This window comes from Bufo bufo, chromosome 6 (genome assembly GCF_905171765.1).
Source record: "Bufo bufo chromosome 6, aBufBuf1.1, whole genome shotgun sequence".
Taxonomy (NCBI): Eukaryota; Metazoa; Chordata; class Amphibia; order Anura; family Bufonidae; genus Bufo; species Bufo bufo.
The window spans coordinates 354,805,124-354,820,605 of record NC_053394.1 but is presented as its reverse complement, the minus strand read 5'-3'; the positions used below and the strand labels follow the sequence as shown (position 1 = coordinate 354,820,605).

Below are 15,482 nucleotides of genomic sequence, written 5' to 3'. Positions count from 1 at the left end.
TCTGTTCTCTCAGCAACTGCTGCACTCTCTGCACTTTGATTGCCAGGACCAGGCAGTGTAAACATCATCACCCTTGGTCCTGTCAATCAAAGTGCAGAGGGCGTGACGGTTGCAGAGAGAGCAGAGCCTCAAGGTGTAACGGCAACGCCCTCGTTGCTCCTAGAGGCTTATTTGCATATAATAAAACATCATTTTTCTCATCAATGCGGGCACATATGAACATGGGACCAACACAGATGCCTTCTGCTGCCAAGTGCAGATGTAACAGGTCAGCCAGTTTCATAGGTACAAATCTTCTGACAGATGCTGTGTTTTTGTAGGCTATAGATTTTGATGAGCTATCCTTATCAGAATGGTGGGGGTCTGAGACCTTGCACTCCTGCCCATCAGCTGCTGAGGATTTGCTCTGAAATTGGAAACTGACATGGAAGCAACACAGCTGTGTCTGTTGTGTAATGGACTGAGCTGGTTTCTGCAGGGCTGCTCCTATTTGCTTCACCAGCTCTGCCCACTATACAATTTACGGTGCTCCGCAATAGCTGATCTGGTGGGGTTGCGGGGAAACATCAGATTTAGCAGGAAGCCATAGCTAAATCCATGTAGTATAGGTGATGGATCAGACATCCTATTGTACAGAGATGAATACGGTCACTGGAGGGGTGTTATATGGATGGTTAACAAACGACGTACCGGTATTGCCGTAGATAACCCTGGCCGAGCTCTTTGTTCTGCTGTACAGCTTTCAGCCACTCAAAGTCTCTCTGTCCTTCCGTGAAAAGAATGTACTTTGTCTCCTGAGAAACCCACAAAGGAACATGTTATTAATCCAATCTACGTAATAGCCCTCATTCAAGAGGTTCTCCAAATCACAACCAACATGACCTCAGCAGGGGCAGTAGTCTTCCAGTGGGGAGTGGAAGTGGAGGAGCAGGGATCGTGTTCACTTGGTGATAGTGTTTTTGCCACATGAATATCTGCGATAGCATAACTGCAACATCTCAGTCACGCGGGGACGAGTACTCTTGAAGTTATTTTTGCAGGAGTATGTGTTGCCATAATTTGTGTTAAATTTCAGAAATGTTGCACAATTTTTTTTATTACCTTTGTGTATCTTTAACCCCTTCAAGACCAGGCCTATTTTCATTTTTACATTTTTGATTTTTCCTCCTCATATTCCAAAAGCCATAACTTTTTTATTTTTCCGTTCACATAGCTATATGAGGGCTTATTTTTTGCGGGACAAGATGCATTTTTTAATGCCACCATTTAATTTACCATGTCTTGTATTAGAAAAAAGGAAAAAAATTATTTGTGTGGCAAAATTGAAAAAAACAAACAAACAGAATTCCACCAAGGTTTTTGGGGTTTTGACATCACAGTGTTCACTACGCACTAAAAATGACCTGACATTCTTATTCTTTGGGTCAATATGAATGCGGCGATACCAAACTTGAACAGTTTATTTATTTATTTTTTAAATTAAAACATTTGAAAAATCTAAATTTTCTTTGCATCGCTATATTCTGACAGCCATAACTTTTTTATATTGCGGTCTGCAGAGCTTTATAAGGGCTTGTTTTTTGCCTAACGAACTGTAGTTTTCATTGATGCCATTTTTGTAGTATATACATTGTTTTGATCACCGTTATTCAATTTTTTGGGGGGATAAAATGAAAAAAAAAAGGCAAATCGCGTTTTAATATTTTTTTCTGTTATTGCGTTCACCATGGCAACTGATCGGAGCCCCGCGATTTCACTGCGGGGGCTCTGATCAGAAGGAAGATGGAGCCGCATTACTTCACAGGTTAAATGGCAGGGGCGGCGCGATCGCCGCTTCCTGTCAGTGCGGCCGGATGCTGGCTGTATCATACAGCCGACAGATCGCGCGTATGGAGCGGACTCACTGCAGAGGCCCGCTCCATACATCCCCTGGCACGCAATGATGTACCTGTACGTCATAATGCGTGAAGGGGTTAAGTGTAAGGGTATGTTCACGTGACAGATTTAAAAACATTAGCGTGGAATCCGTGCTGATTTTTTTTTTTCGTTTTTGGAGCGTTTACCAGCTTCCCAATAATTTTAATTGGAGAATTAGCACGGATTCTGCTCCAAGATAGAGCATGCTGCTTTTATTCCCGGCAGTTTTTTTTCAGCGTGGGAAAAAAAGCAAGTTCTGCCTCCCACTGAATGAATATTTGGCATGAAAAACCCTAAAAAAACATAGTAAAAAAAGTCAAGTGAATGGGCCCTAACGTTTCTCTATGTTGAGGTTCCTCCACTTTCTAAGCCATCCGTTTACTGGAGTAAGATTGCAACAATTTGTGGCTTTTTTAAAAGTCTCACTTGATAAATCTGGCTTTTCCAAGATTTGAATACTGATGACCTATCTGGATAGGTCATCAGTATCTGATTGATGGGGGTCCTTCACCCGAGTCCCCACCGATCAGCTCCACGGCTCCTGTGAGCTTCACGGCCTTCTCTCAGCTCACCAAGCACAGCTCCATACATTGTATAGTGGCTGTGCTTGGTATCGCAGCTCAGCCCCATTTACTTCTATGGGGCTAAACTGTGCCTATGCCATGTGACCGATGAACTCGTTGTCACTTGGTCTAGGGAAAGCTGCGAGAAGGCTACGGCGGAAACAGTTGATCGGTGGGACTGACGGGTGTCACCAATCACTGACCTCAGTGGTGTATGGCTCAAGACTGCTGAGGCCACTGATTGGATGCAGCACTATATGGGATGTCACTGATAAAGCCACAACAATATATCATGGCTGTGGCCCAAGGAAGAGGACAGACTGGCGGTCATGGATTGGTGAGGTTTGGGAAGGTGAGATTATTTTTTTTTATTGTAATAGGATTCCTTCAGATCACTAATGTGTGTATAAGTGGTCCCCTTAAATTTCTGTATCTGTATTTAATGTATTGTAATTCTTAAGTTTAGGCTGGCATTGTCATTGCATTTACTCGCCCCTAGGTGGTGCTGGTGCCACATAGTAAATATAGCTTGGGGTTTGCTAGTAAAGTTAGTTGTCGTAAGAGAAGCAAATGTATGGAGGAACAGAGCAAACTCAGTAGGCCACTCCCAACAAACACTGTACAGCTGACATTCTATAGTTGAGGCCTGTCTACACATCATACGGAGAGGGGAGGGTCTGTCCTGGCTGCACTGCCTGCTTATATAACAAGCTACAGCAAGGAATCTCCTCCGCTCTCCTCCCTCCCCTGATCCTGCTCAAGGCTTGTGGTTCCCCCCCACCATCTGCCACCCGCCCGTGGCCTGCTGCCCCCTTTCGTCGTCCTCACTCAGCTCTGAATCCTCCTTCTGCAAATGGCAGGAGGAGGAGCCGGAGCATCTCCTCTCCTACATAGCACCACATACCTCTTACATCCAGTGATGTCACCTTTGATGTAGACGTTCTCTTTCCTCATCTTCTCCATTCAGGCCAGACCGCCATGATGATTTTTCTGCCATCTCTCGTCTCTGCAGAGATTGAGTTTCCTGCCACATTAGTTTCCTGCCACCCCCAATACTATACTGCAGAAACAGTCCCCCTGGGAATACTACTACCACACAGATAGTGCCCCTTAAACAATTATTGGCACACAGTGCTCTAAAAAATAACTGCGCCCAGACACTAAGGCCTCTTTCACACGGGCGTTGCGGGAAAATGTGCGGGTGCGTTGCGGGAACACCCGCTATTTTTCCGCGCGAGTGCAAAACATTGTAATGCGTTTTGCACTCGCGTGAGAAAAATCACGCATGTTTGGTACCCAAACCCGAACTTCTTCACAGAAGTTCAGGTTTGGGTTAGGTGTTGTGTAGATGTTATTATTTTCCCTTATAACATGGTTATAAGGGAAAATAATAGCATTCTGAATACAGAATGCTTAGTAGGTGATCAATTGAGGGTTAAAAAAATAAATAAAAATTAACTCACCTTCTCTTCTTGTTCGCGTAGTTCCCGGTCTCTTCTTTACTTCTTTAATGATGAGCTGTGGGCTAAAGGACCTTTGGTGACGTCAGATCACATGCTCCAATCACATGGTCCATCACCGTGGTGATGGACCATGTGATTGGAGCATGTGATCTGACGTCACCACAGGTCCTAGCCGATAGTTCATCTTTTAAGAAGTAAAGAAGAGACCGGGAACTACGCGAACAAGAGGAGAAGGTGAGTTAATTTATTTTAATTTTTTTAACCCTCAATTGATCACCTACTAAGCATTCTGTATTCAGAATGCTATTATTTTCCCTTATAACCATGTTATAAGGGAAAATAATACAGTGAATAGACTGTCACCTAGCAACCATGCGTTAAAATCGCACCGCATCCGCACTTGCTTGCGGATGCTTGCGATTTTCACGCAACCCCATTCACTTCTATGGGGCCTGTGTTGCGTGAAAAAAGCAGAATATAGAGCATGCTGCGATTTTCACGCAACGCACAAGTGATGCGTGAAAATCACCGCTCATGTGAACAGCCCCATAGAAATGAATGGGTCGGTATTCAGTGCGGGTGTAATGCGCTCACCTCACGCATCCGCGCGGAATACTCGCCCGTGTGAAAGGGGCCTAATAGTATAAAGATAATGTCCCCCAAAAATAATTGTGCTAAGCTGATACTATGCCAGGGTGCCCCCAAAGTAACAGTGCTCCCCAAAATCCCACCAATAGAAATAATTCTCTGCCAGAGCACACTTAGTAGTAATAATGCCCCTATAGTGCCCTAGTAATCATGTTCCTCATAGCCCCCAGTAGTAGTAAAGCTCCCCATAATACCCCCTAGTAGTACTAATTTTCCCTATAATATGACAGTACATGAAATACCCCCGCTTAGTGCCCGCAGTTGAGCTAATGTCCCCATAATGTATGCCAGTATAAAATACCCCTATATAGTGCCCCAGTAAATGCCCTCATACTGCTCCTCTCCCCCTCCCCCATAGGGTCCCCCATAATATGCCAGTAACAAAATGCCCCTTAGTGCCCCCAGCAGATGCCCCTATAGTGCTCCTCTCCCCCACAATGTGCTAGTAAAAAAATGCCCCTTCTTAGTGCCACCATATGCCCCAATAGTGCTCCACTCCCCCATAGTGCCCCCAAATAATGCCCCTATAGTAACACCAGATGCCCCATAGTGCTGCTCTCCCCTATAGTGCCCCCCAGAATGTGCCAATAATTAAAAAAAGCCCCTTTAGAGCCCCCAGATACCCCCATAGTGCTCCTCTTCCCATGGTGCCCCCCCATAATGTGCCAGTAAGAAATGCCCCCATAGTGCCAGCTTCTCCAATAGTGCCAGCTCCCCCCCATAGTGCCAGCCCCCCCATATTGCCATCCCCTTATAGTGCCAGCTCCCCCATAGTGCCAGCCTCCCATAGTGCCAGCCCCCCATAGTGCCAGCCCCCCATAGTGCCAGCTCCCCCATAGTGCCAGCTCCCCCATAGTGCCAGCTCCCCCTATAGTGCCAGATCCCCCTATAGTGCCAGCTCCCCCCATAGTGCTCCCTCCCCCTGTAGTGCCAGCCCCCCCTGTAGTGCCAGCTCCCCCTGTAGTGCCAGCCCCCCCTATAGTGCCAGCCCCCCCTATAGTGCCAGCTCCCCCTGTAGTGCCAGCTCCCCCTGTAGTGCCAGCTCCCCCTGTAGTGCCAGCTCCCCCTATAGTGCCAGCTCCCCCTATAGTGCCCCCCCATAGTGCTAGCTCCCCCATAATGCCAGCTCCCCCCCCATAGTGCAAGCCCCCCTATAGTGCAAGCCCCCCCTATAGTGCCAGATCCCCCCATATAGTGCCAGCCCCCCCTATAGTGCCAGCTTCCCCTATAGTGCCAGATCACCCCCCAATTGTGCCAGATCCCCCCCCCCCCCATAGTGCCAGCCCCCTGCAAAGAAGAAAAAAAAAACACTAATACTTACCTCCATCAGCAGCGATGCGATGCAAGCCTCTTCCGGCCTGTGTCCCTGCTGTGTGGGCCCGGCTCAGGCGTCGCGATGATAATGACGTCATCGCGCTGCCTGAGCCGGCCTCTGATAGGCTGCAGGCATTAGTGCCTGCGGCCTATCAGAAGAACAGGGGAGGGACACGCCTCTCCCTCCCCTGCCCCACAGCACACAGCACGGCCGCAATTACATCCAGGGCCGCGCCGCCTGTGGTGATCGGCGATGCGGCCCTGAAGAATAAAAAATAAAAACATTTTTTTTAAAGACGGGTGGCCCAGCGGCCGTTTATTTAGGGCGGCCTGGGGGGCAATTGCCTCCCTGCCCAGCCCGCCCCTGCCTGGACACAACTGGATGATTAGTGCGCAGAATTATCCTTTTTCACTAATCGCCTTCTGGGACATAGTGAACCTGAATATTTCAGGAGGGCATCCTGCATAAAATAATGTAGCAGAGAGTTTGCCTGCCACAAGGGAGAAAGCCCTTATTGGATTGCTCAATATAAAAGCAAGGAAACCATTATATTCAGTACCTGAGTACTAGAGATTGGACTTACAGTAGAGCTATCTAAGAAGAGAACTTTTGTCTTGCCTGTAAAGTAACAGCATTAGGAAAACTCAACTGACAATTGCCAGACCTGTTGTAAGGATTAAAGCTAAACTAATTGATGAACTGATGAACTGTACCAACGGTCCTGAGACATTTGATTTAAGTAAACGTCCAACTGTTTTACTACAACTGACTCCTCATCCTTTCTACTATCCTCAACATTTGCACCTTACGGTGCTGGCATCACAAACACAGGGGCCCAGCCACCAAAGCACCTTAAACATCTATACCATCAAGGGCACCTCAACTTCCATCTGGCTGGTGTTCCCTGCAATAGAGAGTGCCCCAGAGGATTTTGTGCTGTCTTCGCCTCCGCTGCACGCCGGCCCACGGCAAAAGTGAGTACAACTACTACCCCTATTCGGCACACCACCATAACACTCACTGTACCCTGTGGCCCGGACATCGCACTAATTTTTCACAAAACTTTTGATATGTCATAGAGACACATGAAAAGTTGTGATCAATGGAGGTTTGAATGCTGAGGGCCACACCGATCCCTAGAACGAGGTTCAAAAGGGGTGAGAAAGAAGCTATTTATGTTAAGTCTAATCTATTGTCTGCCACTTACAATGCAGCTCTAACACCTCTCCCGAGGCAGTTTAACCACACCTAATAGCTTCAGTCTAAATGCAATGTAAATGCAATCAACAAGTCCAGTTGCTTTGACTTATTACTACTGATATACAAAGATAGCAGACCTGTGGGGATTTCATTAGGCACCTTCTGCCATGGAAACCCATAAGCACCCTGTCATCTTGAAAGGGGTGCCGATGGGCATACAGAGGGAGCCCCTTCCTTTTGTAAACCACTTAGGTGCTGTGGTTACTTCTGGTCGTGGCATCTAAGGGGTTAAACAGCCACAATCAGAGGTTCCATCTATAATGGCTGTTAAAGGAGAAGCTCTGCTGTCTTTAGACAACCAAGCCCCCGCTTCACCCGGCACTAAACACTCATGTGGCACCAATACCATAAAGAGGTGGCAGCCTAGCCTAAGATCATTAATATTCACAATGGCTGTCATTATTAGGCTAGAGCTACAAGCTACTTATGCCACACTGTTTGTATAGCACTGTGTCACCTTCATGCATCCCGAGAAACACAATTTATTTTCCTCCTCACAAAGGTCAAAGGAAATGTAAAATCTCTATTAACTTTTACAGCAATAGTCAGAAGGTATCATCTACCTGTAGCCTACATCAGAATGCTTAGTATCTTCTTTCTACTCTACAAGATTATTCATCCTCCCATCACCCTTGAACTGACCATGTACAGTATATATCGCTCCCACCACCCCTATACACATGCATGTGCAGCTCGGCCACGAGTGCATGTGTTCTGAATAGGGAGAGGAGAGTAAGCGGCTATCAGACATCTTTCCTCAGAAAACAATAGGATTGGGCATGTTGAAATCCCAAGTCTTCATTCCTCATTTTGCTGACGTTAATATAATGTGTTTAGCTGTAGATGCTAATCACAGGGAATGTGTAATCTGTGTTGGCAAAGACCTTCTGTGATTAGGGGGTCATGCACACGGCCGTAGCCGTTTCTGAGGTCCACAAATTGCGGATCCACAAAACGGACAAGAATAGGACATGTTCTATTTTTTTTGTGGAGATACAGATGCGGACAGCGCACGGTGATGTCCGCATCTTTTGTTGCCCCATTGAAGTAAATGTGTCTGCATCCAATCCCCCAAAATGCGGCTCGGATGCAGACAAAAACCACGGTCGTGTGCATGGGGCCTAATGTGCATCCATCTTCTGACTACAGATTTAAGACTGTACCTCGTCCTTGGGAACAGTGGAGAATCCTCTCCTGTTTAGCAAATAGAAGGAAGATAGCATTGTGAAAGCAGTGAAGCCGTAGAATGAGGTCCGCATTCCCACATCAGCCTCATATCCTTTAATCATTGCTCCATTAACCCTAAAAAAGGATAAAAAGATCAATGGACGTTGGCCATAATTGCCACAATGCATTTTATATGAATGTCATAATACACTTTTGTGGCTACAATGTATCCAGTGAATATGTAAACATATAAATATAACAAAATATCAAGCTTCTTGGATCTTAGATGCGGACCTAAGCCCTGTAGTCTCGATTTGCATTCAGGCAGAACCTGATGGCAGATTGGATGCTATAAACGGGATGGTTTATTCCTCCCTTTTGCTTCTGGCTTTTATCGCCTGTGGACGGTTGTAAACATTTGTAATTTTAATGGCCAAATGTACAGGGAACCAACCGATCTAGTGTATCTAATGATCTACAGTATATCTCATGTCTATGCCCAGCCGTATATATAGGACAGGTGTACTGATATACAAGACCCCTACTGTATGTCCTGGTAAAGCAGCACCACTTTGTGGCAGTATGGAGCGGGTTAGATTTTCAATAAAACACAGTACTTGTCTTGGAACATTACCGGGGCCATCTAGTGGACATATTTGGGCGGTACACTAAATATTATTACTGTTCTGTACTTCTTAAAGGGTTTCTGTCATCAGTAAAATCGTTATGTATCTGGCTGACATTAGTGATGTGCTAATGTCAGCAGAACATAACTGTATGATTTATAACTCCCTGCCTACCGCCATTCTCTCAAAATAAAGCCTTTTATAATATGCTAATGAGCCTCTAGGTGCTAGTGGGGCGTTGCTGCAGCACCTAGAGGCTCCGTCTTTCACCGTTTGGCACGCCCATGTACAGTTGATTGACGTCCGAGTTCTCCTCTGTGCCCGTAAAATCCTGCGCCTGCGCCATCCCGTTTAGTATTCGGCGCAGGTGCAGTGAGTGAAGCCGGCAGCAGGAGAGCGTCCTTCACTCACTGCGCGTGCGCCGAATACTAAACGGGACGGCGCAGGCGCAGGATTTACAGGGCACTGAGGAGAACTAGGACGTCAATCAACTGGACATGGGCATGACAAAGGGTGAGAAGACGGAGCCTCTAGGTGCTGCAGCAACGCCCCACTAGCACCTAGAGGCTCATTAGCATATTATAAAAAGTCTTTATTTTGAGGGAACGGCGGCAGGCAGGGAGTTATAAAGCACACTGTTATGTACTGCTGACATTAGCACATCGCTAATGTCAGCCAGATACATAACGATGTTTCTGATGACAGAAACCCTTTAAATCAAGTAGTACCATTTTTATGACTTTCTTTAATTTAGACATTTATCTCTGCACTGCTTGGGAGCTTGGAAGACAGTAGAAAAATGTGTACAACCTAACTTCTTCCAAAGGTTATGGCATCAAACAATACCTTTTTTATTCTTAATAATGCTTATATTGTATATCACCCACCTAATGCACCACCATATACCAAACAATAATACTGCAATACAATTCCCAAATAATACCGCTAAATAATACCGCTAAATAATACCATGTGCTTTTCATGTTGCTCCTGGAGTTGCTGTCTTCTGAGTAAATTGCCTAGTTTGCTGCCCTCTAAGTCTCATCCTGTGTTGACACCTACGTGGAATTTATCAAGATATAATGCCGGTCTTGATCTAGTTCCTGGGGGTGTGAGATGTGCCAAAGTGACTAAAAGGTATACACCTCTTGATTGTTTTGGGGCATCTCTGTAGGTCCGCCTGTCAGAATCTGAAATCTACAGGAGCTCAATTACTGGCTGCAGTGCTCACAGGTCGAGGCAACTGGTGGGAGATCAGGGAGGCAATGGCATGGGGGCAGTGGTGGACTGGTAAGGTGAGTATCACTCTTTTTATACCTTTGTCAGCTGTTTGTCCAAATGAAAAGCAAAATCCAGCTCAGTCTCGCAGAGGTAAAATCGATACTTTATTGACGCGGTATAAAAATACATCCAGGAAAAACAATCTTAGTCTACATGTTTCGGACTACTTAGAATGCGAGCCCTTACTCATGACATAGTAAGATACTAATGAATGCAGCAGATATAGTGGACTCCCACCAGTGCTCTTGATTGGGTTATCACATGACCTAAATTCCATGCTGCCATTCACATGTGTCAATCTTCAAATAAAAAAGCCGTTTACATTGTATTAAAAACATAACATTATTCAACCATATATCGGAGATGGAAAACATGTTCTACAAACTTATTATCTTACAATTGCAGGATTAAATCCAATCTTTTATTGAGTCCCTCAGGGTGACGGGTGCTCAGCTGAAATATCCAGAAGGATTCCCTGTTTAGGAGTTTTCTCCTGTGATCGCCTCCTCTCGTGGGTACTTTAACCCTCTCAATGCCTTAAATCAACATGCCGGATGTGTCCCCATAATGGAAAGCTAAGCTCGCCGCGGCTTCCATGATGCGGCACATCCGAGATGTGCTTACGTATTCTCACCTTGATGGAATTTATAGTGCAGCCTACATATTGCAAGCTGCAAATTCGACATGTGATTAGATATACTGCACAAGTGGTATTGCAGTCGAGATAAGATTACACTGGGAAGACCTTGTTATTAGCTGTGGACTTAAAAGTCCTAGCTACCACGGTATGGTCACAGCATATGCATTTGTTATGTCCACATTTGTAGCTGCCCTTTGTCTTTAACCAATTAGGTTGTGATGTCTTTCTATCCTGAAAGAGACTTGGACTAACATAGGTTGCTACTGTGGGGGCTCTGCGGGCCGCACATCTTACACCCCCCCCCCCTGCTATTTTTGCCCATTGTTTATCGAATGCCAGGACCGGAAAATGTCGCTTCAATGATCTTACAGATCTCAGGAAACGCCACGCTATATTGTGTTACAAATGGACTCTGGGGGGTTATGTCTGATGATACTCGTGCTTCAGTTTGTATCTGTCTCCTCGCCGGGTAAACTAGCAGGTTTCTATCCATGTCCAATGTCTGCTGAACACAACTATCTATATGTTTACGTGAATATCCCCTTTGTATCATTCTGCTCATAATTTCCCCTATTTCCTCCATAAATGAGTCCACATTTGTGCAGTTCCGTCTAGCACGGATCATTTCACCCTTTGGTATATTGTGTACTGTGTGTAGTGGGTGACAAGAGGATCCGTGCAATATAGTGTTGCCTGCCAGGGGTTTCCTAAAAGTGGAAGTGTGTATAGTAGCAGTGGCCGAGTCCCCCCTCAGGTGCAAGATCAAAAAGAAAATCTCACGTGGTTCATGGTGCACCACAAAAGAGATAGCATTAACACAAGAATTAAGGTATTGGGCAAAGGGTGGTATGGCCGCCACACCACCAGACCAAATAAATTGGTCATCGATGTAGCGGCCATACCACCTGATATGCTCCCAAAAAGGATGGGTGTCGATGAGGAGAAAGCTCCTCTCCCACCATGCCATGAAAATATTGGCTATGGAGGGAGAGAACTTAGCCCCCATCGACACCCCAGAGACCTGTCAGCTGTTTGTAATAAAACTAGTGGGGCAACTCTGTTAAAGGGGTTATGCCATAATTGACGCAATAAATGAAAATCAGAGATCGTATAGTACATGACAATCTTTGTAACAAAGCTAGAACCAGCCCTGTACCTCACATGGACCCAGAGATATCCCCATTCACTGCTCCAGTTACTCTGCTAGATTCCCTTCAGGTTGGGAACTCGGGGAAAGTGTGCTTTCTTAGGGGGAATGGCCTTTCTAAGCGGGCATATCCTTTCTGATGCAGCCTTCCTCCTATCACAGCTCAGGAGGCATGTCCTTTCTGCTGCAGCTCTCTCCCTGTAACTGTCGCACAGCTTCTCACAATACATAGAGCTATTGGCAGTTGAAGAATGGAACTGAACATCTGCAACCATCTCAGTGGTGTAACTACAGGGGAAGCAGTTGCTTCGGGGCCTGAGTGGAGAAGGGGCCTGGGGAGCAGTGTCTTTTCTAGTACAATTTAGGCCAGGCCCCTAGTATGAATGTATCTGAAGGGGGTGTACATACCAGTATGAAGGACCTGGAATGCAGTAATGGTATGCTAAAGGTAGGCCTTTGATGATGTCATCATGTCACATGATCAAAGGTCCTTTAGCCTACCATTACTGCGTTCCAAAGGTCCTTTAGCCTCCACGAGACATCAGAGGTGAAGCAGGTGAACCTGCAGCCTGTAAGTAAATAAGTGTGTGTATGTGTAGATTATTATTATTATTATTATTATTTATTATTATTAAAGCGCCATTCATTCCATAGCGCTGTACATATGAGAAGGGGTATACATACAGACAATTGCACTAATCATAAACAAGACGAGTTACAAACTGGTACAGAAGGAGAGAGGGCCCTGCCCGTGAGGGCTTACAATCTACATGGTATGGGAGAAGGACACAGTAGGTGTGGGTGAAGTTGGTCATGGCTGTATGGAGGCAGCAGGGTCACTGGTTGTAGGCTTGTCTAAAGAGGTAGGTTTTCAGGTTTCTTTTGAAGGATTCCACTGTAGGTGAGAGTCTGATATGTTGGGGTAGCGAGTTCCAGAGTATGGTGGATGCACGGGAGAAATCTTGGAGGCGATTGTGGGAAGAGGCGATCAGAGGAGAGGAGAGAAGGACTTGGTTGACCGGGGAGAGTGTGCAGCTATTGATCGTGATAGATAGGTCTGTTGGGGGGGAAGTGAGCAAGATGGGTGAAAGAGGATGAATTCTGTTTTATCCATGTTAAGTTTTAGAAAGCGAGAGGAGAAGAAGGATGATATAGAAGATAGACATTGTGGGATTCTGGATAGTAAGGTGGTGATGTCTGGACCAGGGAGGTAGATTTGTGTGTCGTCAGGGTAGGAGTGATACTGAAAGCCATGGGACTCTATGAGCTGTCCCAGGCCAAAAGTGTAGATAGAGAAGAGCAGGGGTCCTAGGACAGAGCGGGAATGAGACGAGGAGGTGGTGCGGGAGTGGGAGACGCTAAACGTCCAGTCTGTGAGGTATGATGTGATCCAGGAGAGGTTCAGGTCAGTGATGCCAAGAGATGAGACAGTTTGCAACAGAAGGGAGTGGTCAACAGTGTCGAAGGCAGAGGACAGGTCAAGAAGAAGGAGGACAGAGTATTGTTTCTTGGTTTTGGCTGTCAGTAGGCCATTGGTGACTTTGGTGAGGGCAGTCTCAGTCGAATGGTGGGGTCGGAAGCCAGATTGTAGGCGGTCAAAGAGGGAGCAGGAGGAAAGGTGAGAGGACAGTTCAGAATAGACATGTTGTTCAAGTAGCTTTGAGGCATACGGAAGCAGTGATATGGGGCGATAACTGGACAAAGAAGATGGGTCAAGTGAAGGCTTTTTGAGGATGGGTGTAATGGTAGCGTGTTTATTAGCAGAGGGGAAGACACCAGACATTAGTGATAGGTTGAAGAGATGAGTTAGGGCTGGAATAAACACTGTGGTGAGGTTAGGGATGAGGTGGGATAGGATTGGGTCAAGTGCACAGGTGGTGAGATGTGATCTGGAGAGTAGAGTGGAGAGTTTTTCTTCTGTAATGGTGGAGAAGCGGGTTTTGGGAGAAGAGGACCGAGCAGTTGTGCAGAGGGTCTGTGGGAACTGTGTAGTGAAGCTTTCTCTGATGTTGACTATCTTTTGTTTGAAATATTTGGCAAAGTCCTCAGCTGAGAAGGGAGGAGAGGGTGGGGGTGCTGGGGGACGGAGAAGGGAGTTAAAAGTGGGCCAGGGAAGATATGAGAGATGAGAAGTAGGCCTGTTTTGCATCAGGAGGGAATATGAGGAGGGATTGCTTGTATGCGGTGAAATGATCTTTTGAATGGGATTTCTTCCATTGCCGCTCAGCAGCCCTGGAAGCTTGTCTGAGTTTTTTGGTCAGGTTGGTGTGCCAGGGTTGTCTGTTAATTTTTAGGGTTTTGTTGTGTGTGAGGGGGGGCAACAGTGTCCAGAGCTGTACTTATTGTGGTGATATATACGGTGGTAGCAGCATCTGGGTCTTGGAGGGAACAGATGGTAGAGAGTGGGAGAAGAGAGTCAGAAAGCAAGCGAAAGTCTAGATATTTAAGGTTCCTGCGGGGGTGTGCTAGTGTGTGGACCGAGGGAGCAGCAGAAGAGACCAATGAAGAGAAGATGAGTAGGTTGTGGCCGGATAGGGGGAGAGGCGAATTAGAAAGGTTAGATAGGGAGCAGAGGCGGGTAAAGATAAGATCCAAAGTGTGACCATCTCTGTGGGTGGGAACTGAAGACCACTGTGATAGGCCGAAGGAGGAAGAGAGCGATAGTAGTTTAGAGGCGGCTGAGTGGCCGGTGTCAATAGGGATGTTGCAGTCACCCATGATGATAGTGGGGATGTCGGCAGAAAGAAAGTGTAGTAGCCAGGTGTAAAAGTGGTCAAGAAAGATGGTGGCTGGGCCTGGGGGGCGGTAAATGACGGCTACTTGGAGGTTGGAGGGAGAGTAGATGCGAACAGAGGGTACTTCAAATGAGGTGAGCGTAATGGAGGGTGGCAGTGGAGTTGGGCTGTAGGAGCAGGTGTCTGATAGGAGAAGACCAACTCCTCCACCATGTTTGCAGCCGGGGTGGGGGGTGTGAGTGAATTGAAATCCACTATATGAGAGTGCAGCAGGGGAGGAGGTGTCAGAGGGTGTCAGCCATGTTTCTGTGAGACCCAGAAATGAAAGGTTTTGAGAGATGAAAAGTTCATGAATGTATGACAGTTTGTTATAGACAGAGCGTGCGTTCCATAATGCTCCTGCAAGAGGAACCAAAGGAGCAGGGGTCACAGGAATGGATATTAGGTTTAAGGGGTTGCAGAAATTTGTAGAAGGAGATTTGTATTGGGACGTAGAGGTGATAGTGGGGATTTGCTGAGGGGGGCCTGGATTTGGAGAGATATCACCAGCAGTAAGGAGAAGCAGAGAAAGTGTTATAGGTGGGAATAGGAGAGGGCAGGAGGTATCTGTGTGTGTTTGGGAAGGAAGTGTTTTATGTTGCCAAGCAGCTTTGTGCAAGCTGTCAGATGAGAAGGTAAGATGGAAGGAGAGATGAATAGTTCCTTGCTGGGTAAATGAAC

The 15,482-nt window shown here is 46.3% G+C and overlaps 1 protein-coding gene across 1 annotated transcript in view; it reads right to left on the bottom strand.

The window, feature by feature from the left end:
* Positions 1-15,482, bottom strand: part of ST6GALNAC1 (ST6 N-acetylgalactosaminide alpha-2,6-sialyltransferase 1) — a 163,396-nt gene that overhangs the window by 27,359 nt on the left and 120,555 nt on the right. Inside the window, exons 5-6 of the mRNA XM_040437068.1 lie at positions 8,330-8,468; positions 691-794 (exon numbers count right to left, since the gene is read on the bottom strand). Of these exons, the coding sequence (XP_040293002.1) occupies positions 691-794; positions 8,330-8,468 (243 nt within the window). The remainder of the gene's footprint in view (positions 1-690; positions 795-8,329; positions 8,469-15,482) is intronic.